General features: G+C 38.6%; 1 protein-coding gene and 1 long non-coding RNA gene across 6 annotated transcripts; one reads left to right on the forward strand and one right to left on the reverse strand.

The window, feature by feature from the left end:
* Window positions 1-19: 19 nt before the first annotated feature.
* On the reverse strand, window positions 20-24236 carry LOC143185542 (thrombospondin type-1 domain-containing protein 4). 5 transcript variants are annotated; one of them, XM_076388637.1, is made up of 14 exons: window positions 23973-24236; window positions 18490-18843; window positions 5905-6052; window positions 3976-4142; window positions 3743-3839; window positions 3575-3623; window positions 3373-3494; window positions 3120-3249; window positions 2685-2928; window positions 2268-2468; window positions 1928-2089; window positions 1368-1544; window positions 940-1150; window positions 20-849 (listed from the first exon to the last, which is right to left on the reverse strand). In XM_076388637.1, exons 2-14 carry the CDS (start codon window positions 18541-18543, stop codon window positions 713-715), a joined length of 1899 nt encoding a protein of 632 aa, XP_076244752.1. In that variant the 5' UTR covers window positions 18544-18843; window positions 23973-24236; the 3' UTR covers window positions 20-712. The 5 variants fall into 5 exon arrangements, with proteins under 5 accessions (XP_076244752.1, XP_076244750.1, XP_076244753.1 ...); XM_076388635.1 differs by having other exon boundaries at window positions 18490-18860; XM_076388638.1 differs by lacking the exon at window positions 23973-24236 and adding an exon at window positions 20672-21503.
* LOC143186064 (uncharacterized) lies at window positions 10818-11880 on the forward strand. Its single transcript, XR_013002996.1, has 2 exons — window positions 10818-10973; window positions 11351-11880. It is a non-coding gene; the product is annotated as an uncharacterized LOC143186064 (long non-coding RNA).
* Window positions 24237-24319: the final 83 nt, after the last annotated feature.

Genomic DNA, 24319 nt, shown 5'->3' on the forward strand with positions numbered 1-24319 from the left:
AATGAATAACACAAATACATAGAAAGCATAACATTTATTATGGCAAATACGGGGTAATGAAAAATAATACAAATTAAATGCCAATATCGCCTTACTACACAATCAGTCTATAATCGTTCATTAACGATTCCATTTTGATTCATCGTTCGTAATTTCATGAAAACTCTCAATAATTCGATAGAAAGTTATCTTTCTCGCGCTTCGAAGGCACTATTCTCACAAATAATTTGTTTCTCAACGATTGCGTACATGCTAGTCCCCTATTCTCTACAAATATCGTAAGTCGATAAATAATTCGCTTTCTAGAGGTTACAAAACGTTTCGCGTAATATAATTTATTACAAAAGCGTAAAATATCGAATCACTGATGCATTTATAAAATAAAATCTCTGTGCAATTCTTTTCATTATTAAACATTTGTATATAAACAGAGTGCTTTAGTATTATAAGTGCAAATTTAATTACCTATAATCAGAACAAATACTTGTTCAAACTGTTTCACTGATTTTTTAGCTAATTAAATTTGTCTCTACAATTCTAAAAGACTCTGTACAAAGGTCAATGTTAGAATTGCTATCTGGCAGTGCAGTTGTAAGTAAATCTACAGCGACGTGAATTCCATTGTTACTGTCGATGATCCAGTCGTAGAGCTAACTATTTACTAAAACGTTACATTTACATGACAAAATACATTTGAGTTGAACAATTTTCTTCATTCTAGCTCCTGGTTCCGTTTAGAGCACGAAATGCAGCACATATGTTGGTAGTATCGGTAAGTGCAGAGCCGAGCTTGTGAGACTGCGTTGCAATTTGGTAAACTGTCCTTGCAATGTGGACTATCTTCGATTCCTAAATTAAAACAAATAAAAATTCAAGTCAACGAAGCAACAACTTCAATAATTAAGCGAATACAAAAAGTTATAATATAGGTTGAAGTACCATCTGACACTTGTGGATCGTCTTGAACTTGCAGAACTCTGTGGTGATTTTCATGCACGTCGTCTTTGCAAGGATAATCGTTGCAGACCCTTCGAGACAGAGGTCGATCCTTCTCCTTGCAATGAAGCTCATGATGCTCGTGTGGTTGGCCTTCTCTGTTCAAACACCTCACTTCCCTCTTTTGAATACCTTTTCCGCAGGACCGAGAACACTAAAATGGATTCAAAATAATTTTAGGAATTTTTTTTAAATATTGCATATTTTGTACAAAGTTGAAGTGGAAACGCCTGACAGGGCAACCTGTCACTCTTCACATTCTTATTCTACTGATCCTATCAGACATAATAATCCTTGCTTAGCAGATTGCCAAGTTTCAGGCGTTCATCACTTAAACTTTGTCTACAGATGAATGTATTTATTTAAATTACTTCCGTCCAGTCTGACATGAACCACATAGATGCACAAGGTGGACTATTGCAAGGCCTTCTCGTTTCCGGTTTGTTCGCAGGGCAATTCATGTCCAGAACTACTCGAAGGGAAGTACGAAGAGTCGTCACACAGACCACGTCTCTGACTTGTTCTCCTGAATCACATTCTGTGGAGCACTGAGGAAAGACAAAGAAAATGCTTGATATCTTACACTGACGTGAAATTAGTATAATTGTTTCCTGATTTACGATTATTTAAAATACTGTTCATTCTCTTGTGTTTCCAAATATAGTTTTCTAATCTTCTTGTATTGTGTTCGACAGACGACCATAAATAGTGTCATTTATTCAACAGGTAAAGCTGTAGGCGTCAAGCATCTTAAAATTAGTCATCAAGAGAAAGAATCCACTATTGAAATGATTGAATAATTCAATGAATGGAACGATTACTCATCTCGAGAACAAAAGATTCTAGTACCAATCCCTACTAAAGAATCTAATCAGTCAAATACTTTTCTTCTTTATACAATTTGTACTTTGTGTACATTATGTCAACGAACCTCAGACCAAGGGCCTGTAAACCATTGTCCACTGCATGTTTTGTTACTAGAACAAGTCCTTGACGTTTCTGGTCGAGTAGATTCGTCGCAAAATTCTTCTCCAGGACTTTTTTCACAGAAGACTCTTCTCGTTTGCAAACCAGTTCCACATTCAGCCGAACACTGAAATGTTACAAACAAATATTATATACTGTTTATAGAAATCATGAATTTTTTAATTGAACTTTGTTGAAAATCCAGAATTTTAAATAGAAAATGTTACTAAATCCAATATGTAATAATAACCTAGTAGAGTTTGATTAGAAATTTCTGTAAGTCGAATAAAAAGAAGTATCTTTACCCCTTCAGACCATTCAGTGTACAACCACTGTGGACTCTGTAGCCTCGTAGAGACAGTGTTTATTAAGGGTGGTTTAGTAGAGCAGGGTCCTAGATCGCAGACTTCTTGGGTAATAGGTCTCTCTTCGAGATCACAAGGAGGTCCTTCTGTGATACAATTAACCACTCTCGTTCTTCTTCCAGGGCCACAAGACGTTGAGCACTGTAATACAGAAAACATTTACATAGGACACTGTTTTAGTAACAATTGTTGCACCTATTATCAGAATCTTAGTAGTTGTACTATTAATTTATTATTATCAGAATATTAGTAGTTGTACTATTCATTTATTATTATCAGAGTATTAGCAGTTCCACTACTAATTTATAAAATTATTCAGACAAGATGCGCAGAATATAACAAAGAGAAGAAAATTACCGAAGACCATGTGCCCACGTTCCATTGCGGGGGCGGTATTGTGGTTGGCGTTATTTTCGCGTCGTATTCACACTCTGGCATTTCGCAAACCTCAGATGTGGGAAGAATTTTCGGTTCCATGCAGGCGCCGTCGGCTATTCTCATTACCAATGACGGTTTTATTTCTTGCACGCATTCTAATTCCCTGACGCGAGTCCCACTGCCGCATGTGACAGAGCACTCGCTCCAAGGACCAGCTCTCCATCTTTACAAAATTCAGTATCAGATAAATTCTTAACTAATTAAAAATTACGAAGTAATTAGTACTGTTCTTTAATATTTTACGAAGATACAGTTACAAAGAAGTTCAAGTTTTTTAAATTCCGTATTTTTAAATTTCTACGAAAAATACAGTCTTTCGTAATACTATTTCGAGTTAAGTAGTCATGGACTTACTTGGGTGGACAAGGCATGGTGTTGCAACGCACTTGAACTTCTCGCGGCTTCTCCATCGCATGGCATCTCTTATCGGGCACTTGTGCCAGCGTGTGCTCTCTTATGCAAGTGTACTTCAGCATCTGGAAACCTTTTTTTTAAAGAAGACGAGTAACAGTAAGAAGGTGATATCTTATCTTCTGGGTAAACTTCTGGAAACCTCATTTTGCTTGTAAAATAGATATATCGTGTTTTCAAGTAGATATTGTTATACCTCCGCCACAGGATCTGCTGCATTCGGTGTAGCCACTCGGCTTCCAAATAAATTTTCTCTTTTTATAGCGCCTTGGTAGATATGTTTGGCTTCCATCGTTGATCGTCGATCCAGTTTCTGTTCTAAAAAGCAAGTACATTTTAATTGATAACATCTTCTTCAAAATAGTCAAGAAGAAGACTAAATATTGAATTATCCTTACTTCCTGTGGGGAACATTAGGCGAAATAGGTTCGCTAGCTTTACTGGAACCTGCAATTAAAATATATTTATATAAAATAGTAGGTAAATAATAACAAATTACTAGGAGTATATTTCAGATAACTTAAAGAATCTGTTACGTATCACAATATTCAAATAATTACTAGTACCTAGTTTATGCCCAAAATGAGGATTCGCAGGAGCATTTGTATTGCCAGGGATGATGTAACGATACACGATACCTGGATTAGGTTCTTGGTACAAAACCTGATTCAGAAATATGAATACCTCATCATACATGATTTTCAAGATTCACTTTGTAAAGCGTTTTCACTCGAGCAATGCAAATGATGCATTGAAAGATGCAACATTGAATTTTTCTCTGAAACAATGGACTATTTACCATAACATCGACAGGTTCCTGTAATGGACCAGCAGCAGAGAAGCTTTCCAAGTTTTGAGGGCCCTGTCGAATGTAAATGAAAGTCGTCCCAGCCGCTGGATATTTACCAGACAAGTTAATACTGTAATTCCCATTGAACAAGTAGCTACCATCTTGCAATTTGATCGCTGAAAGGATTTACATACACCTAAAGTAATTTATAAAGTTGGTATTTACATATGAATGACCCACCATATGAGATTTCACTTAACTTTCCACTTAATCAAAATTTTGTAAGTTGACAGAGCAATTCAATTATTCCATTGAATTTATAATGTACTTCTATTCGACTTTCTTTGTGATTAAATTACTGAAATTGTAGATGCATATGCAGATAGTAGACGACGTCTTGCAGACGTCTATTTTGTTTCCATTTTATATCTGAACGTCTTACGACATAATTGATTCATCTTAAAGACTTTCGAAATTTATTTTCATAAAACGTCTTAAAAATGCACTTCATGGAAGTCTTAAAAACCTACGTTTTTCGACGTCTTAAAGTCGTCTATTTTTTGTCTGAACGTCTTACAAGCGTAATCTGAACGATATTAAGATGTCTCATGAATGGGTTTTAAAACATTGTGAAAATTTACTGATTTGTAACTTAGCATGTTTTAAAGATATTTTTTGGACATTTTTAGGACTTTACTGGATATCTTTAAGACGTTTTTAAGACGTCTCTGGAATGTACGGGTAACAATGACGTTCAGTACCTCTAGGGAAATGATTCATTTTTGAATAGAAGTTTGTTTTAGAAATTAGAACAAGACATCTGTGGAGGTGAAGAGTTACGAAATATTATGATCGATAAACTCGGTCATTCGCTTCGCTAATTATTTCGCACACGTGTCGTGCGCTGAGAAACGAATCGCGTAATGAAACGGAGAGTCATTCAGAACGTTCGCATGCGAAAATTGCTGATTCCTGGTGCAGTGTACTCGATACGATCCATTAGAAATATAGACGAGTCATTTAGCGAATGACGTGTGCCCGAATCACCCGCTGTGTGTCTTTCAGACTTCGTTAAACGAAACGTTAGATCGATATTATCAATCATTCTACTTCTAATTCAGTTTCAATGTTTCATTCTTCATTGATCTTTTTATATCAGAACACTTCTCCATTTCTAATTTTCTGTCTAAATTTTTCTTTACTTCCTTCAGAAGGTATTCAAACTTCTACGTATCCTAATTATATGAAAGTTATATTTTAATATCTCAAAAATGAATATCCATAAGTAAAACAGTAATAGATAATATTACAAATCGACAAAAAAGAAATTGAAGGAATCATTCTATTTATTCTTCAGTTCATTTGCATGAAGAGTGCAACACTACCATTAATTTCAATTCAATCCCTGTCGTCACATTTAATATCAAACATCAGACGATATCGACTAATCCCAGGAACCAGGCGTTGATACTGTAAGACAGGGCATTATGCGCCTATCAATACTTGCACTTCATTTATAAGAGACAGTTTGATACGTTCCACTTAGATCAACGTAACAAGAGATTAGATTATACAAGAGTGCAAGCTAGGAGCAAAGACGATAGGCAGATTCTGACGATAGCAAATCATGTGTCAATAATCCAGACGAATTGGCGAACAGCCTCAGCCAGTTGCTCACAATCGCGGCGACGATTTACTTGCTGACACAGTTCGTTAAAATCAGTTTGATCAGAGTCAGGATTCATTTGCCACGCGTTCAGTTTCACTGTTCTCCATCTGCTTTCGCGCCTTTGCTTCATAAATCCTGATTAGTCACTCTTTGAGCCTTTTCTGTTTCCCTGACTTCGTTACAGGAATATCTCATTTTTTTTCGAAGATGCACTCAAGTATTTTGGTCAGCATGATCTGCGCGTTAAATATACATTGTTACACTCTTACCTAAATAGTTCTCCGTGTGTCGTAACTGTGTCACGTTCACAGCCAGAGCTCCTCTTGGAACTGTAGCTACCAAGTTGTAACCCCGCTCCAAGGTCGGTTCCGTGAAAATCCCATCGATGAGGTGTCCATTACAGCGGCTTTGGAGACACTGCCAGCGTAATTAACGTGAAATTAATGTTTGTGTAATGGAAACAGGTTTAGTGGATTTTGGACTGATTTCAATTATGTCTAGTCTTCACTTTGAAATCTTCTTTAATTGAAATAATTGGAGCATTAACTAATCAGATCAGATAATCTTATTACTTAATAGAATATTGAAATTAAGTGAAATATTCTTTCACTAGTGATCTACATTTTTTCTCCTTCCATTTCTTTTATTTTGATAAAGCTCCAATTGTTTTTAGTACCACAAATATTTAGGTAAAACTTTTTCTGTTCATTTTGTGCAGAGTATGGCACCCATGGGCACAGTATCGGACAAACAGCATAAAAAAGAGATATTGTAAGGGAAACGAGACTGACACCAATGTAACAGAACGTTTACACGCTCTCAACGACGAAGCAATCAGAACGAACCAAACAGAAATAATGGAAAGCGTTACGCTCGTTTTGTCAGACACATTGCTTGCTTGTTACATTGCATTGGTATCCGCGATAAGTATCTTTGATTTTTTTCAACCGGACAGGGCATGTTCCATGGTGCTGAATATGGCAAGCTGTTATGTGGCCATGTGGTGCAAAACATATCTACTACGCCAAAGAATTTTAACTTTGCAGAACCAATTGATATAAAATTAGAGACAAGACTATAAGCTACTGAGTTGGAAGGTGTGAAATGAAATTCAAACTCAACAGCGTGTTACTATCGCGGAACCACTGAAAAACTTTCTTGGACATTTTCATTCAACTCGTAACAGAAGGAAGTTAATAACTTCCATTGCACAATTTTATGGCGTATGAAAGACTATTACTGGATCTCCATAGACCCAGGTCACGATCTAGTGTACTCTGAAGGTTACAAGATATTTCCACCTAGAAGAAGCAGAAAAAAAGGAAATTGCTCAGTACTTCTCTTGAATCCCTTCACAAATCCACAAAGTTCCAAAAAAGTGAAAATCTTCAGGATACCAAACTCTCAGATACTCTCTATCCCATTAACGAACACTCACCAGAAGTGGCTGCAAACTTTCCACCCACTACCTCCCATAGCTCTCCCCTTCATCCCTCAGCTTAGAACCCCTTAAAGCATCGCGTTTCGCAAATCTCCATCCAAGTTTCGCTTGTCCCATCATTCAGAAGTGGCGGCCATTCGCTGGCGGTAATTAGTCAAAACAGTGGCAGTGTTTGCGCACGTGGTTACTTAGCCAGCGCCAGGCAAACAAGCCACGGGGCATTATTGAATCAAGCAGATCTGAACCCTGAGCGAGGGAGCATCGCGAATCAGTAAGTCACAACACGCGTGTCGAGAGCACGCGTCAGGGCGCGTAACACAGACGTAAAATCGCAGACGTCACGACGCAAATTTAGCCTGGACCCGCGGTTTCGGGCGTCCCCGGGTGCACGCTGTCGCCGAGTCTTCGAGCCTCGACAGCTCCAGTGCGCCGGAAGCGCACGGAAGACGTCGATGCAGCGATCGAGGACCACTCATGGGAAGCACTTTAACCGAGCATTTCTTGCGTGCCTCCATCAACGATCAAGCTGCATCGTGTCCACGGCGCCTTGCACTGCGCTGCGAAAACGCGATTGGCATTCGCGCCTCGTAAGTGCGCGACCATTTGCGATTTTAATCGAGCACAGAAGAGGGAGATGCCGAGAGATTCTTGGAAGCCAAGTTTCTGGGACGATCGTAACAATGCAAAGGGGACGCGATTCGTATTCAGGAGGAGCTGTTAATATGAAAGTCAGGTTGCGAAAGGGGATCCTGAAGGATAGTGTGGTGTACCCATCGAGTGATTACTATTGGCGTGTGCGACGAAGTTGAGGAAGATGAAGGCGATAAGAGATTGCGCGATGAATCGCGTGGGTTAGCGTTACATGGGCGCGGAATCGGTATATGGGACGCGAAAGACGGTTATAAATTACAGGGGAAGACCACATGGCCACGTAGTAGCGAGTGCTTTAATGGTGATTCAGGTCGGATCTGGAACTTCGTATCTATTACTACCGTTTGATTGAGCGATCAATCCATGACGGGTTTCTTGAATATTCTGCTCTATTTCGGTACCACTGTTTCGCAATTTGGAATAACGTCACGGGTCGTTGCACTGTAAAAAGTGCTGCTTTGTCCTCGCAGGACCTGGAGAGTCGATTAGTTAACTCATGGTTGAAATTATTCAGTCTATCGAGCTAGGAATTTATACTATGTTCAGAGACTAGAATCTTCAAAAGCTGGTTTGACTACTTTGTGACGAATAGGTATAGTAATTGCCTAATAAAATGAAGCCTTCGTAAGAGACTTCTTCTTCTCTTCGTCTTCTTGAAAAATGGGTCCTATCGTTTCAACTAAAATTGGATATTCCTTTCGAGCCACTTACAGGAATTTCATTCCAGCAATTTCTGTAGATATTTATAGACCTATCATCGAAGTATCTAATGGTCCATTAGCATTCAGGGGACCACCCACTTTCTCTATCAAATTCAATTGATCCCGACCTCTGATTTGAATACGCCAAATAGTGTTTGGCAAATACCAAACTTTGCAACATTTTGTCTGTTGTATACGTATGTGCTAAATAAAAAAAAAAATTGTTTTCCACCAGGTGAGCAGCCTCGTCCTTGATAGTCGGTAGAGCTGAACGCAACATGCTGTGCCGTCGAACGACACCTTCTTTTTTCAGTAAAAGCTAATCAGTGGCGTGCATATAAAAGCCGCGCCCAAAGTGACACTCCTCACTCTGATTGGATTAACCCGGGATGAATGTCAAGTTGCTTGTTGCTCGTGTCAGGGGAGGAGGGGATCGTTTGATGTTTAATTGTATGAATATCGCATGAGCGAATTTATAAATCGAACGAAGGGGGAAAGGGAACAATTGAGAGCTCTGCCACGGGGTCTCGATTACCTTTCGATAATGTCAAATGGCGTGAAACAGGTCCCTGATTTACTCGATATCAACGACTGGATCGAGTGTAACGCGCCAGCCGTGCTGGACGTTAAACGTTATCTCGAGTCGATGATTATCTAGGATGTATATTTATGATCCTGACCGTAATTTATAACCGTCTAGTTGGTATTATAATTATGAAGAAATTTATGGATTCCCTTAATTACATAACTATCCATGTTAAACCGAGGACAATAATTTACATAAAGGGCATGATCGATTGGATGCAGAATCTTTCTGGGACGAATGCTAGAAGGTTTTGAATACTTTATTTAAATTTCTGAGGAAGAATAATAGACATGGGAGTGCTTGAATGAAATGTTTAGGTGTTTTTAAAATTCAAGCTTTCAGGAGAGTAGATGTTTAGTTAATCGGACACCCAAATGTTCACCTATAGATCTCAGGATTTCAGTCTATAATTATTCAAATATCTAGGTATTCAATTATCTACTCAAGCGTGCAAATATTTAATTACCTACTTTGCCTAAATATCCAAATTCTTAAATGTCCAATTGCTTAATGACCTAGGTAAGTAGATATTCAAGCTCCTACTTATCTAAATATTCAAGTGTCTAAATGTCTAAATATGCAACTACTGAACTATCCAGACCTTTTTGTATCTAAATGTTCAAGAACACAGGAGACCAATTAGTTTAAGAAACTTAAATTAGTTTAAGTATCAAATACTCATGTATCCAATAACATAAGTTCCAACCTGCGTTTCATATATTGGTCTCCCAAAGAATCCTGCATCCTAGATCATTGTCAATCATAAATGTACCTCTGAGAATGAGAATGGTATATGTCAAGAAGGTTGGACAATAGAGTGACCCCGATATTCCTGTTTCTTATCGTCAAATCTACATAGAACAACATAGACAGTGGTGTGTCAATAGTTACTTATCAAGCCTTGACGAACCTTTAAGAAATATACTTATTATTTCGAGCAAAATTAATAGGTGTCAAGTTTTCAGTACATTAATAATGAGCTATTGAAGAACACCACTTCTTGCAACTTTCTTCAATCCGTAAAAGATCTACTTATCAATCACATTTCCATGAGTTTTCAGGTACTACAAATAGACATAGATTTGTATCAAAATCTCATGATGCAATTATTAGTCTTTTTAGATTTATATCAAATGACTAGTTTTTTGTTAATATTGCATTACCCTTTGGTAAAGTTTTCAGCTTCAATACTGTCTTATAGACTTATGTCTTCTTGAGCCCTTATTTTTAGATGACAAAGTTCCTTTAATTCCCTTTCTTCTTTCCAAAAATATAAATTCTATATTCCAAATATCAGTCAACGCCTGAACTCGAAATTTTTGAAAATCTCACATAGGTCGTTTTGCCTTATAGCCACAGATTTATTTCCCCAAGGATCCCTCATACTGGTAGCGCTTACACAAGTACATAGTCCGCGTAATCTGCATGCATGTCGCAGGGTTTCGCGAGTTTTCACAAAACTACGTTTTTAATCGTTGCTCGACTGGGCATAAATCTATGGGAGGCGTTAAAGTGCATTAAATTACGTCGCGCGCGTTAACTTGTAATAACCGAGCCATAATTCTTCCTCGCTACATTTGTAAGTGGGTCCGCGCGCGAACGCGCGTCAGGTGTTTACACTGTGATAAAACAACCTGCGTTCACGCGTACCCCGCGTACGTTTCTTGGACCACGTGTATATTCCGAGGGAAAACCGCCTTCCGGATGGCCTAGATAATACGCCGAGGGCTTTGATATCAGACGTTTCGCGCGGCGCCTCGTGACTGTGAGAAATATCGTAAACGTACAGAGATGAATGCAACGTGTTCCATATTTCACGGTGCAGTCGAAAGGGATGCAGGCGAAGTGACGTCAAGCTTTGAATACCCACTTTCCTTGGAATTCGAGATTTCTTGCTATGCTTTCTGTTCAGTTTCTGAGGAGAGACTGTTTGGAGAATTAGGACTTGTTTTTCTAGTCGTAAGTTAAAGCAATCACGACGTACGTGAGTGTGAGTTATATCATATCAGGCTGTTCGCGTCTATCATGTTTGATGATGTTAATTATATCATATTTGATGATGTTAATTTAGGCTGTTTTAAAGGACATTATGAAAGAACTTTCGAAGCAGAATTATTATCTTATTACAAGATAAGTATTACAGAGGAATGAATTAACATAAACATGCTTCAAGTTTATGGTTAATTTTTCCTTCAATTTTCCTAAACAATTTTGCAGTAATTTTGCTACTTAAAATTTGAATTTATTGGAAACATAATGTCCAAGATGCTGTTCTGTCTATCTCCCTCATTATCTCGATAAAAGGTCTGCTCTTGCACGATCTGCCCACATTACAGGGACATTAAAGACCAAAAAAAGGGAAGGGAAGTCGCGTGAAGTCATTAAGATAAGCGGCTAATTAATAATCGGCTTCGGGAGGACCGAATGAATCATCCTGGCCCACGAGTCCAGCATTATGCTCCGAATTCACGGCGATGGGGATTAAATGGCTCTAGTGACCACAAAAATAACGCAGCAAGAATGAACGTCGAAGTCGATTCAGACGATATCGGGACGATCTTTGCGATGACTGTGACAGGGTTGTGGCTTTGGCGATAGGGCAGTCTGATTCATTTATCCAAATTCGACGAGAAATGTTTATGGAGTGAGTGGTTCGAAGGATCTTGTAATATCGATTGACATTTCTAAAGATGATTCACTGAGAATGGAGGAACTTTTTTATTGAAGCCCAAGAGCTGTAGGAAGATAAGTTGTGTTCATGAATCATGCATCTTACTAATGTATTGAACTGTGCAACAGATTTATATGTTTTAATTGAGAAAATGAAGTTAGCGTTAAATGATGAAGCCCATCGACTAATTTACAAATTATATATTCACAAATTGATTAAATAGATGTATTTCTTGCTATAAAAGAATACTGTAATATGCTATAATAAAACGACTTCAATTTGATCTATTACTTTAAATTATATGTATACAGTAGATATCTTATGGAAGTTATGAATAATTATCCAAAGCGTTCATTAACTCATTAAATGAACAGAAATATATAAATCTAGTAACAGACATAAAATTAATAAGACATGAGTTACCACTATCCTGTTACTACATAATCATTAGCCACCCAGGAACATAATCAGCCACCCAGGAATATAACAAAAGCTACTTACATTGAGGAGCTCAGAAATCCTGAGACTACTTATGAATCCATTTTAACGTGTACTCCTTCCCAAAGTAAGTACCTACATGAACCATTGCGTATTTCACGCATGAGACGCTCTTGAGAAAGTTATTTCGCGCGTTAAAATCACGTGCTGTGCGTTCGCCCGAACTATTTCACGGAATTCCATCCTTCTTTTCACGCCTCTCAACCTGTTTCCACGTGATGGATATAATTGACTTTCCTAGATAAAACCAGATTCCGCGGTGAATTCAAGATGCTTTTTCACGGTGGTCCGACGAACTGACACGCGCGTCTAACTCGCATCCACGATCTGTCTGCTCCTTGGGAGCAACCAGAGCTCGAGCTGGCGATCTGCTAGTAACCTTAGTAAGTTGTTCAATTACATGGCGCCAGTTGTAAAAGGATTAGACGTAAATCTTAGGAAAACTGTCAGTAACAATTTTGTTTAACAGAGATAGGTAAATTGCAATTATAAACTATGGACATTTTAGAAATTTTCAAAAAGCTTGATCGTTCTTGAAATTAATTTCTTTATAATGAGTAAGAAGTGAATATAATACAGTGGAATGTATGGTTGAAATTTGGCTATCTATTTTTGGAATGGCCATGTCATGGAGTCCCTTTCTTCAATCTACCTTCCACTTCCGCCCTGTGGAACAAGAGCTGACGAATTGCCCACCTTCAGACGATAACTCACCGCAATGAAACTGCCTTCGCTGACACGCGTATAAGAGCTTCGTAATGCGCGGGATGAGAAAGGGATGAGACGGGAAAGCAGAACCGATCGCCTGTGAACAAGCACGGTCACGTGCACCGTCATCGCGAAGTTAAGTGTCGAGCGAAGTCGAAATTGCATTCACTTTTATTCAAAAGAAATTTTGATTCTCTACTTTAGTAGCTTATCGAAAATATGATACATTTCCTGACACTGCTTCTTCACAAGTATTTTCAAATTATATCAAGATTCGATATTAACAGAATTATTCGTGTAATTGCTCACAGAGGTTCTTAATAAGAAAATTAATTAGAAATTAATATTCACTCTAGATACAGAGCTCTAAATATTCATTGAAAATGAAGAAGCATAGAATTATGAATGAAATACCATGGAAAAACCTGTTTCTATAGGTGATAACACAAGGAGGTGATATATGTGGAGTATTTGATATTTATTGGAACGATTAAGTGTAAAATGATCACGTGCAAATGAGAAGCAAAGAAAGTATGTGGTCGAGCTGCCAAGGGAGATTTGAACAGCGTGCGACGCGTGCTCGACGAGCAATGAAAGTCGAATGATTGCAACCTGCGCGATCATGACCCTGCACTAACCGCGTGTCAAAACGCTGGAAAAGAAACGAGACACGAAACTGATGGTCCATGAATAAATATCTTCCTACTGTCTGTCGGGGAGTCGTGAAAGCAAATTGATTGCGAAAAAAGGAGGAAGATTTCCTTGAAAATTTAGACATATTACCGAGGAATTCACAAATCAAAACTTAAGTCCCAATAACACAGAATGATTAATGAGAAAAAAGGATTGTGACAAAATGGAAAGAATTAATGAAGTGTGAAGAACGTGATTACAATCAGCTTAACACTATTAGTAAAAAGTCCTTGATCCCCTCTGCGCTTTGCAAGCAGAAGTCGTTTGTCACACTTGCTTGTAGCTGTTATTACAAAGTCCAATTATAGCACTATACAATGTTCTCTAGCAATTACAATTTACAATGCACACGTTTACCTCGTTAACAAGATATAAAGACGTTTCTCGTAAGACTTATTTATAAAAACGAGTAGGAGCTCGCAAGCAAAGCGTTTACAGGAGGCTGCAAACTGCTTGTAATTTATTACAATGCCTTAGCTTGAGAATGCATGTCCAGTCTGTGACTTGAAAACGAGGAAACGCTTCGAGATGCACAACTTCCTGGATGAATCGTATCTAACTTACTAGCAGTGGTGGATACTTCTGGATTTTTAATCCGATCTATCAAACTATCACTTCGGGACATTGTACGCCTCCTATCTTCGCGGTTAAATCCTTATGGCTTATCAGCCTTGAATGTACTGCGGATTGTCCTTTTTTCGCAGCCACTAATGGGTTTCACTCTTTGGAATTTTTTAATATCAAATGCTAGGTGAAATACTAATTATTTGAGTGTGAGGAAGAAAGTGTTAAAAGGTCTTAGTCTTGAAGTTTAAATAAGAAAAAATACTTTCAGTAGTCTGGAACGCATAGTGGATTTGTTAAAAGAGTATTATGCTTCAAATAGTGTCGATTTTGAGATGCCTGTAAATATGAACTCTGATGGTGAGTTATTTTTATCTGAGAAGACTTGTGCATTATTATTATTTCAATATTATAAGTTAATTATTCTTTTAATAGTAAGCAGAGTGTTAGAAAGGGGATTCTCATAATAGAAAATAATACTACACTGGTTATTATTAAAAAATATTTTATGATTATAAATGGAGGAATTAATACTACTAAAGCTCTTATAAACCTTCAGAGTGTAATAGTACGCTTGCTATTATTTAGCATCTCTTGTCTGTCCTGAACAGGCACATTCTACTAAAACGATCGACGAAACAGCATAGTTACTTTTCATATAACAAAACCGGTAACGCAATAATATTTCTAACCATCTGGTCACTGAGATTCTCTTTCTAACATTATCCACAAAAAATTGTTACCAAAGAAAAATTCCTGGTAATCCTAACAAACACCTTCAAATCCTCAACTTACATAACAGAAACCACTAAATACTCTCTAAGTCCTCGATTCCCTCATCCAACACACATGTATCTACTTACATATGGTAGAACAGTTTCTATGGAACAGCGACAATCTCAAGAGGCAAGGTGGACACTTACAATAGATTTCAATTCGCGTGATTAATGAGCCTCGCTCCGCAGACCAAGAAGAAAGACACCAACGAGACTCGATCGTTGTATATGGATCAAGGATAAAGTTGGACCATGTCCACTTCCTGCGACGCTTAAAAGCGTTTGCCCAACGCTTTCGGATCTGTCCTCAAACGCATTATCTGGCCAGCATAAGAATACGCGTTACTCGGAACATTTAACCACAGGAATGCGTTCCACGCAATATGGAACTTCCTAGATGGACCTTGGACGTCAGGGACGGGCTCTGTTCATCAGTGGAAACGGCGAAAAAATCGACGCCGCGCGTTCGCCACAATTAAACGGCGTAATTTACGAGCGACATTTGAAACGCGCTAATAAAACGACATCTTGCTCGCTTGTCGAAGGGTGGCTCGCGTGCCTCTTCTATCCACGGGCTGCAACGATAATTACCGTGATGTACGTTATTACGGGGGCAATCGCGAGGCAAAAGTTATGTAAATGTGGTTTATTACGCGTCGAGCACTGGTAGCGGCTGACGTCTAGCCTTTCTTGGGAGATTGAGATTCAAGGCGCCGTGAAATAAATTGGTGGATGAATACAGTTACGTATCGACGGTCGGCTGAATAGAGTTATATTTACTCAGAAGTGGAAACCTGGAAATAGAAAAGCAATCCCTTGCGTCTTTTAAATGGGCACTCTAATACTGCGTTTCGATATTTACTACTGTCTCCTCTCATTCGTTTCCTACATCGTTTGGTTATTATTATTATTCCATTATGGAATATTTATTGGAATATTCTCGACTTATACGCTCACCTGTCTCATTCATGGGACATTTGAACAGCAGATTGAACGGTGGCGAAAATCTAGATTGACATGATACAAGCTCGCTTGCATATCTCTTATGTTAATTAATTAGGGAGTGGTGGATATGAGAGCAACGAATAGCCTCGACGAGCTGCTCTCGACTTTCCATCGAGCTGCCTCGAATTTTGCATTTCCTCTCCCCTTATAGTTTCGCGGTGTATGGGTTTCTGCAACAGCGGAGAGTATTCTTTGTAAGAAGAACAGTTTAAAGCCGTTCAGTGTTTAATTTATGGCAGGAATTCCTTTTACGCGCGAGAACCGCGACAGTCGGACCATTTCTGGCCCAGACTACTTTGTTATTTAGGATTTATCTGAGTTTTATGCGAAAGGAAGATTCGTCGGCGATCCACGTTCCACGATCGTCATTTTGTACGTCATAGTTCCTAATGGACGCGAAAAAACCGGTTTAAAGGGGACCCGATCGTGTAGCAAGATATATAAGTCGTAATTTTAATATATAAGCGTTCATTAAGAAATACGCGAGGACTATTTACCTTTTCGCGACGCTGGGCCCTCGTTAGGTCCCAGTAGAAACGGTAATAATAAGGCTGATTAAACTAATGACGAATACCAGCGACGATTCATTAGCCACTCGGCGCGAAAGCGTCGCTGAATTTGCTGAACGCCTTCCATGGCGCTACCAGCTGCTTGGAAACGCGTGCTATTCATTCCGCTGTCGTTTTGAATATAGAAATGATTCTTTCTTGAAACAAGCAGTAATAGAAGATTCAAATATGTATGACTCGGGACGATGAAAGTGTTCGAATACTTACATTGAGGAAGAGTTAGATATTTCTCTTATTCTTTGTAATTGAAACAATTTTTTATGCGAGTAGTAAAATTGAAGAAACACAAAAAATATACAGAGCTAAAGAATTACTCTATTATGAAGATGAAGATGGATAAAACATTTCATTAAAATTTGCTGTATGAAAAATGCAGGGTTTAACAAGCAGTACTTGGCAAAAAGTTTTCGATCAAAAGCAACAATACGAAGTTAGTTCAAAATATCGTAGTTCTTGAAAATATAAAATACTACTCTACCAAACTCATCTAATATTGCCATATGTTATATTCATGACAGCATTTCTCATTTAAAAAATCACAATATTTTTAAATAACTTCATACTGTAGGGTTTGATCAATAACTTCTTATCAACTCTGTAACATTTTCTTCAGTTCTCTAAAATATACATTTCTTGTTGGACATATATTTTCCCTACAATGATGATACGACACACCTTTCTCGACATTCCTCCGCTTCCTGGATCAAGCATAAACTCCCCAACAAATAAAGAGCGCAATTTGTATTCCCCAGGAAATCACGTTACAAGCGAAAACAAGCTTCAAGAATCTGCTTCCATATCGACTACAACTCGGGCAACACTGAAAAAAGGCATCAGGCCACGAGAGGGACTCCTACACCCGAGCCAATTCGAGTGTCAGTAAAAAATACAGCGACACAGATTCGACGAATTTTAGTGACACATACGCGGAGACGTTCCGCCGAAAAGGCTCTCTCTTATCATCGTGACACGAAAGAGACACGACCGTGTAATACTTTTTATTGCCCCCGTGATGGTGGTTAGCTGGCATCACCGGGAAGACGCTTCTTCTCGGGTCTCCCGGTTTTCTCGAACGACTCGAGGCGCAGGGAAAAAAAAAGACACGAGAGGATCGAGAGAATCGAGGGAGGAGAAAAAAGGAGCGCTCTCCGCGTGGTTCGTGGCTTTTCAGCATGTGCTGAGAACGGACGGGCTTGAAGCACGGGGCGCCAGATATCCTGTAATTTGTCTTTCAACGAATCACTTTGGGTGACGTCGCGGGACAAGGATTTTTGTGGAGCGTATAAATTATAATGTCCGCGTTGGACGATGCTATCGCCTAGACTTGGCTTTGGGAATCTCGTTGCTTAGGAATTGGGTTAAACCTCGATCAACTAATTGGTCGATTGGAATCGCTCTAAATTCTGTAGGGATCACTGAATAGCAACAGTGATTGATATTTAAAGAATCTAACTAAGAGTTTAAGTACAATACGTAAGAATATGATAGGCCTGAAAATTAAAACAAAGAATCAAATAGAAACTAATTTGGGAAAAAACTTGGTCGATTTTGAGATACAGAAGTATTATAATAAATCTTTGAAAATTTGGAACACCTGCTTAACAAATTTTCTAATATCTCAATTATAGAATATTTGGCACACAAAACTATTAAAACTTGCTTATTAGATATTAGTTTGCTTTATACCTTCAATTGAACTATCCCAAGTGAATAATTTGAAGCTAGTTCTTTAGTTTCAAAACATATGCCTATACAGGTTCTTTAGAAAGTGATATTCTAAAGAAGTCTTTTGAATTTAGCTTCAAAGGGACCGACTTACAGTTACTCCCTTTTTTCGTACGCCTACTTCATACTGCTCGAAATGGCTGCACATTAATTAAATCTATGAGTTTGGCATTGATGCTAGAATCAAATTGGAGCCAGCCCAAATGTATCTTAATAGCGCGTTAAATCGTGAGTAAACGTTTTATTGCTTAATGCTCGATTCTTACCGTCAAAGATATCAATAGAGCGAAGAAGACGGCTAGATCCATTTTGGAGAACATCCTGGCCCGTTTCAGAGTCGAGGCATCTTCGATAATTTCGTTAGTTTCCTTCTTCTTGATGTGCTTCGCGGTGTGCTCGTGAAAATTTCCCCATCCTTTTATTAGACCAAGTTTAATCAATCGTTTTGCATACCACAATCTTTGATTCAATTTTAGTTCCCTTGAATGTCATCGAGTATCACGATCTCACATGTCACTCACACTTTCTTCAGCGTTGTCTCTTGCATTGAATTTCTTCTTTCACGAATTTGGAGCACGTCTTCTTGTGTTTTTCTTTCGTATGTTCGTATAAAATTAGTACTAAGAAAAAGAATTATCTATACAGTAAAAGATGTATCTGCTTATTTTTTCTGATTTCAGGAATCAGGAATTATATTGGATGCTACTATAAAGATTGCATTATTTAATAATATCAATGTTACTGGTTTCAATCTCACATGAGCAGCAATTGCTTTCATGTTGGACATTAAATGATTTACCTTCTTAAGTCAAAGGTATGAGCTGTAAAATAACTTAATCTAGATACCGCGTTTATATTGTATTTAATTATTCAACAAAATTGTATTTTTAAGAAGTGATGCAATCTTGTTATTCCCTGCTGTGTAGAATAATAATAACTACAATAGAAGATTCAATTATAAACTCAACAATTATTTAATACAAACCAAGAAAATCAGGCAAAGTAAAAGAACATGAAGTAAAACATTAAAACATCCATTCTAAAAAATCAAGGAAAGCATCATTTACAAAATACCGCCACTAGTCGTAAGCGAATCATTTATTGTTCTGCTTCCCACTGCACTAGACTTCTGCATTCCTCCGCGAGTCTGAGTTTCCTCGAGTCTCCCACACCGAGAACCCCCCATTTAATATAATTTTTCCTCCGTGCTTCGTGGTATTATTTATTGTTCCTCGGGTTACCATGCGCGGGAATTCGAGAGACACAGAGGAATTTCCCGCGTGATATCTAAATTGTGATCAACGATCGCGCTAGACTCGAATAGAAGGTTACTTGAGATAACGAAATTATTTACACGGATTGTGGTAACGGCGTCGTGAGGCCAGATAAAAAGAGAAGGCGCGTAGCAGAGGTGTGTGGCAGAGTTTGTGTAATTACAGGGGGCTGCCAGATAAATCGGCGACCTTTCCCAAGTTTTCGTCGCTCCTGTTTCATATGCGGTTCAGGGAGCACGCTTTCCTTCGGCCGCGAGCTGGTTCGTTTCTCACTAAGTAAATTGGTTAATGAAACAGGGTGTCGACAAGAATGATCGATACGTTTACCGCAAATTACAGGCTAGTTTCGAGAAAATAAGCACGTGGAAGCTGCGGCTAGTTTCATAAGAGATTTACCATTTTCTCTCGACGGGGGAAAAGAAAAAGTGTTTCACAGTTGAGAAAATTGTGACATATTATTCGCCGATTAAAATACTTATCGGGGTAATTTATGAGCACAGGCTTGATTATAATTTTTCTGGCGAGATGTGTGCGTACGTAGATTGTGAGGCTATCGGGGCGTTCACCAACGAGAATGACAAACTGTTTCTTGGGAAATCGAGGGATATTTTTAGGACCGTTTTAAAAATCCACTGTTCCTCGCTCCCAGAACGTATGCACTTTGACGTGAAAATATATTCGGCGTTTGGATAATATTTTAATGCCCCTCGAGATAGGCGTCGGATCGCCTACTATTTTTAAGTCGTGTCCCCGTTTTTCTGAAGCTGCAGCCTGCACTATCAGCGAATCGTTTCCACTGTCTTCCCAGCTGATCCAAATTTTTCTTTAAAATCCCCCAGTTTATGCTTCTGTCATGCTTTTTTAGCATCACATGGAAAATCGAGATGGATCGTCCAGAGACTCAGACAAGTCAAAGAATCAAACTCTGCTAAAATTATCAAAGAATAACTTCTTACTTCTTATGTAAAAAAATTCTACAATGAACAAAGTGGTACTAAAACATGGTGTATCTTTTTCCATCGTGTAAGAACAGAGAAATGAACTGGAAACTTAATTCTAAAAGGAAACATGCAACAATTTATTACTAAAATAAACAAAACATCTTCAAGTAATTCCCATGCTTGCATAAGGATCTTCTCTATTAATTTACTAGAAAAAGTATTCAAAGACCTACCTATACCACTATCTCGCCTCATTTTGCATTCCTTCCAATAAATATCAACCTTAGTAACAAGCAACAACAAAATACAAAAGGCTAGTCCTAACACTCATTATATGATCTCATGGAATCTTAGCACCTCGTGCAGGAGGAAAACTCGAGTCCCAAGGTTGCCCAGCGTCGAATCGACGCCCGATCAAGATATTTTGCGTAGTGAGAAACGGCTCATAATGTGACACGAAGGAAATTGGATATTAGAGAAGCTATCAGCCCGTGTGCACGTACATGCACGCACATAATGCTTTCATGCTCCAGTTGTTAGTGAGCGTTAGGCGGGAATCGATGTTGGTCGACTTGTCGAACGTAATCACTCCCATGTAGAATTATTTGCTGAAAGCCCGTGCTTTTTCTTCGTGTCACGATACATTTCACAACGACTCGTAATTCTGAGTGATTCGTAATCGAAAGTGCCGATGGAATTCCTAGTCCTGATTTTCCATGGCGCCACGTCGCGATCGATCTCAATTAGGAATGCTGTCAGTATCTCCCTTTCGATCTTTTGTTTAGCCGACGATTATAAATTACGAGATTAGTTCTGAGGGAAAGATCAAAGCTTGCGTTTATTCTGCAGACATGCGATTGTGCATTCGTAATCGACATGGTGGAGTCATGAAGCAACAGGTAGTTACCAGAAGGAGGTTACTGCAGGCCTAATTGAATATTGAGTGGTATCCCTGCATTCTTATTATTCATCTATTAATGGAACTTTAGAGGAAAATTAAGTTGGATGTAGAAGGCATTGAAAGCTTGTCGAGGATTGCAGATGAGGGTTGGTTATGGTACAGGATGTTTCAGAGTTGGGGTGCAAGCCTAAGTGGATGACAGAATCTAAGGAGATAAAAAGATCTTTGTAAACAGATGTTTAAAGATTTCTTATTTAAAAAAATTCCTCAAGATTGTATGTTCGTCAAATAACCCATATTAAAATGATTTTGTCTTACTGAAAACATTTTGTACTCAACTCTGAAACAGACTGTACGGTCTGAGAACACGATTCGTCGAAGTTGTTCAGCGGCCCCGCTCGTAATTAAATTATTCCCCGATTATTTATTAGTCTAAGTACCGTCGCGCGTGCATATTAATTACAGGCTGTTCCCCGTTAAATATTACACGCTAAGTGCACAGCGAGAGCGTGATAAGTAGCCGCGTATAGACGTGTATGAATTATACGATACCCATTCGGTTTGCGCGTCGTTCGAATGCAAAACGCTACAGGATCCATTAACAGCGTAATATTTCAAAGCTGGCCGCGCGTACCAATTAGTCATTGTCGCAGAGCAGCGACAAGGTATTACATATTTTTGAGCCTTTTGTCAGCGGGCTCTTTGAAGCCTTTGCCAACAAGCTGTCTCCTTCGTCTCAGATTTTATGATTTCTCTATATTTTGTCATGATCTACGAATTTCTAAAACATGGATCCCGATTGTGTAAGATCGATAACGAGTCCACTGATCAATAGAAGGAACTTCCCCATCGAGATCTCGTACGTTTTCCTCTGCTCGTCATGTCGTCTATTTTTCCACAAACCAGATTTACGAAACCGAGTTACTTTATTGCAAAGAAAACACAGAGAAAAGAATGAAACCATCCCTAAGGATCTACTTACGCAAGCAGCGGGGGAAAACGCGAGATACTGTTTGTTTTTACGATTATCGACCCACTGGCATCGCGGACTATTAATACGCGTTCGCGAAAAGAGCAACTGGAGAAAAAGCGAGCCAAGCCCGCCAATTGAATGGTTTAGATACCTGTCAACGAGACGTAAGCCTCGCGCGATGTTTATTGCTACTGGTCTTTCGGGATAACTTCTATCGGGGCAACATTGTGGGTATTGATTGTGTAACAAATTGAAGTTAAAAGCTACGATTGTTTAGAATGTTTGATAGTGGTTTCAGGTTTTTGGGGCCAAGATGAACTTTCTTGCTTTGCGCTGAGATTCTACTCTCTTACGATATTGGTGTTACAATTTTGAAAAAATATTAAACTCTGAAGGATAATGACGCATATGAGTAGATTTAAGTATTTATATTATAGCACAAAATTGTTCGATAAAAAAGTGAGTTACTATATTGAATGAGTAAGAGTTAAGAATGTTGCCTACATAAATCTTCTAATTTCAATAAATTCATCTCTGAAGAGCATGATCTTTTCCTAAATACCTTGAGTTTTGTTTCTATTCGGGGCCAAATTATTGATTCAAAAATAAGCATAGAGAAATGAATATGAGGTCAGAATCTTAATCGAGTGAAAGAATTATTTTCAATGCATAATTTTCTGCAACCAAAGTCTGTAGAAGAATTTAATTGATCACAGCTTGTTGGTCCAGTGCACCGTTTTCTGGGCCGCAAGAATGTAAGCGCAAGTGTGAAGAAGGGCACAAAGTCAAGGCCAGGGGCATTCGACCACGAAAATAGAAGTGGTAACCCATCAAAGGGAATGTAAATTTAGATTTATGCGATACAGAGTGCTTTAAGCTGTTCCGCGTGTACCATGATACAGAAAAAAAGAAGAGTTCCTCTAGTGCGTCGGCGGCGAAAAATGTTATAGCTGTCTGGCAAAGCAGAGGTTCACGTCATACTTTAGCGGTCGTAGAAACCTGGCACGATTTTCACGAGCGTTTTGACTCTTGAATGGCTGTTACAACATGTACATTCCTTACCTATCTTAATTTCGTGTTCGACGTGTTAGCATACTTTCATCCTACTTAAGGAGGCAGCAGACGCTGCACGATGAAAAAAGATGCGGGTAAGACGTAATCTATTACGAAATTTTAATCATTAGTGATTTATAGAGGATCCTGTGCAGTTTTTCTGAGATTCTGAAGAACCGCTGCTGTATTTATCAAGAATTAAGGAAAAATTCAATGTCCAACCATTAGATTAAAAAAAGCAGAGTTAAGCATTCCTCAATGTGGAATTCGACACTATTGAAGAAAAATAAAAAGTTAATTAACCTAGACACTTTGCTTAATTGACTTCAAAAATAAATTCAAAGTGCCTCATCAGATTAATGACAACTTTATTTTGAAATTAGTAGTCACAAAAGTCAAAGTGCATGAAGATGCACATATTTGAATAAAATTCCAGAGGAAACACCTCTGCAATCAATCGAACTTCCTCAATTTTCCAAATCAATAACGAACAATCTTTTATTATCCAATACCAAATCACACCTTTATACGCAAACTGAGATATCTGACAACCATGGAAAAAAAAATTCGCAAACATTCACTCGATCACGTATCATCGTATTATCACCTGTTATATACGATTTCGCAGTTTGATTAACTTTTCAGTGAACCTTGTTACGAAATCTCGAAGTTGCCGATCACATAACTGTCCATTTCATACGACACTCGTGAGACCCTCTTCATCGATAATTCAACCTCGACCGTGGTTTTGGTTCGACAGTTCACCATGTACACTGACGACTTAGTTTTCTTTGAAGACAAGGTGGCAGAGCTACGGTAGCATGCTGCGTGTTACAGTTACACCGCGAGACGAGTTCCTCTGTCGTGCTTTACAGAGGTGTCGTGCCGAACTGACGGCTCCCGTCGGTGGAGGATCGACTTTATACAGCGGTGTGTCCCGTACCACTCTATGAA

The sequence above is a fragment of the Calliopsis andreniformis genome, chromosome 12, assembly GCF_051401765.1.
Source record: "Calliopsis andreniformis isolate RMS-2024a chromosome 12, iyCalAndr_principal, whole genome shotgun sequence".
Classification (NCBI taxonomy): Eukaryota; Metazoa; Arthropoda; class Insecta; order Hymenoptera; family Andrenidae; genus Calliopsis; species Calliopsis andreniformis.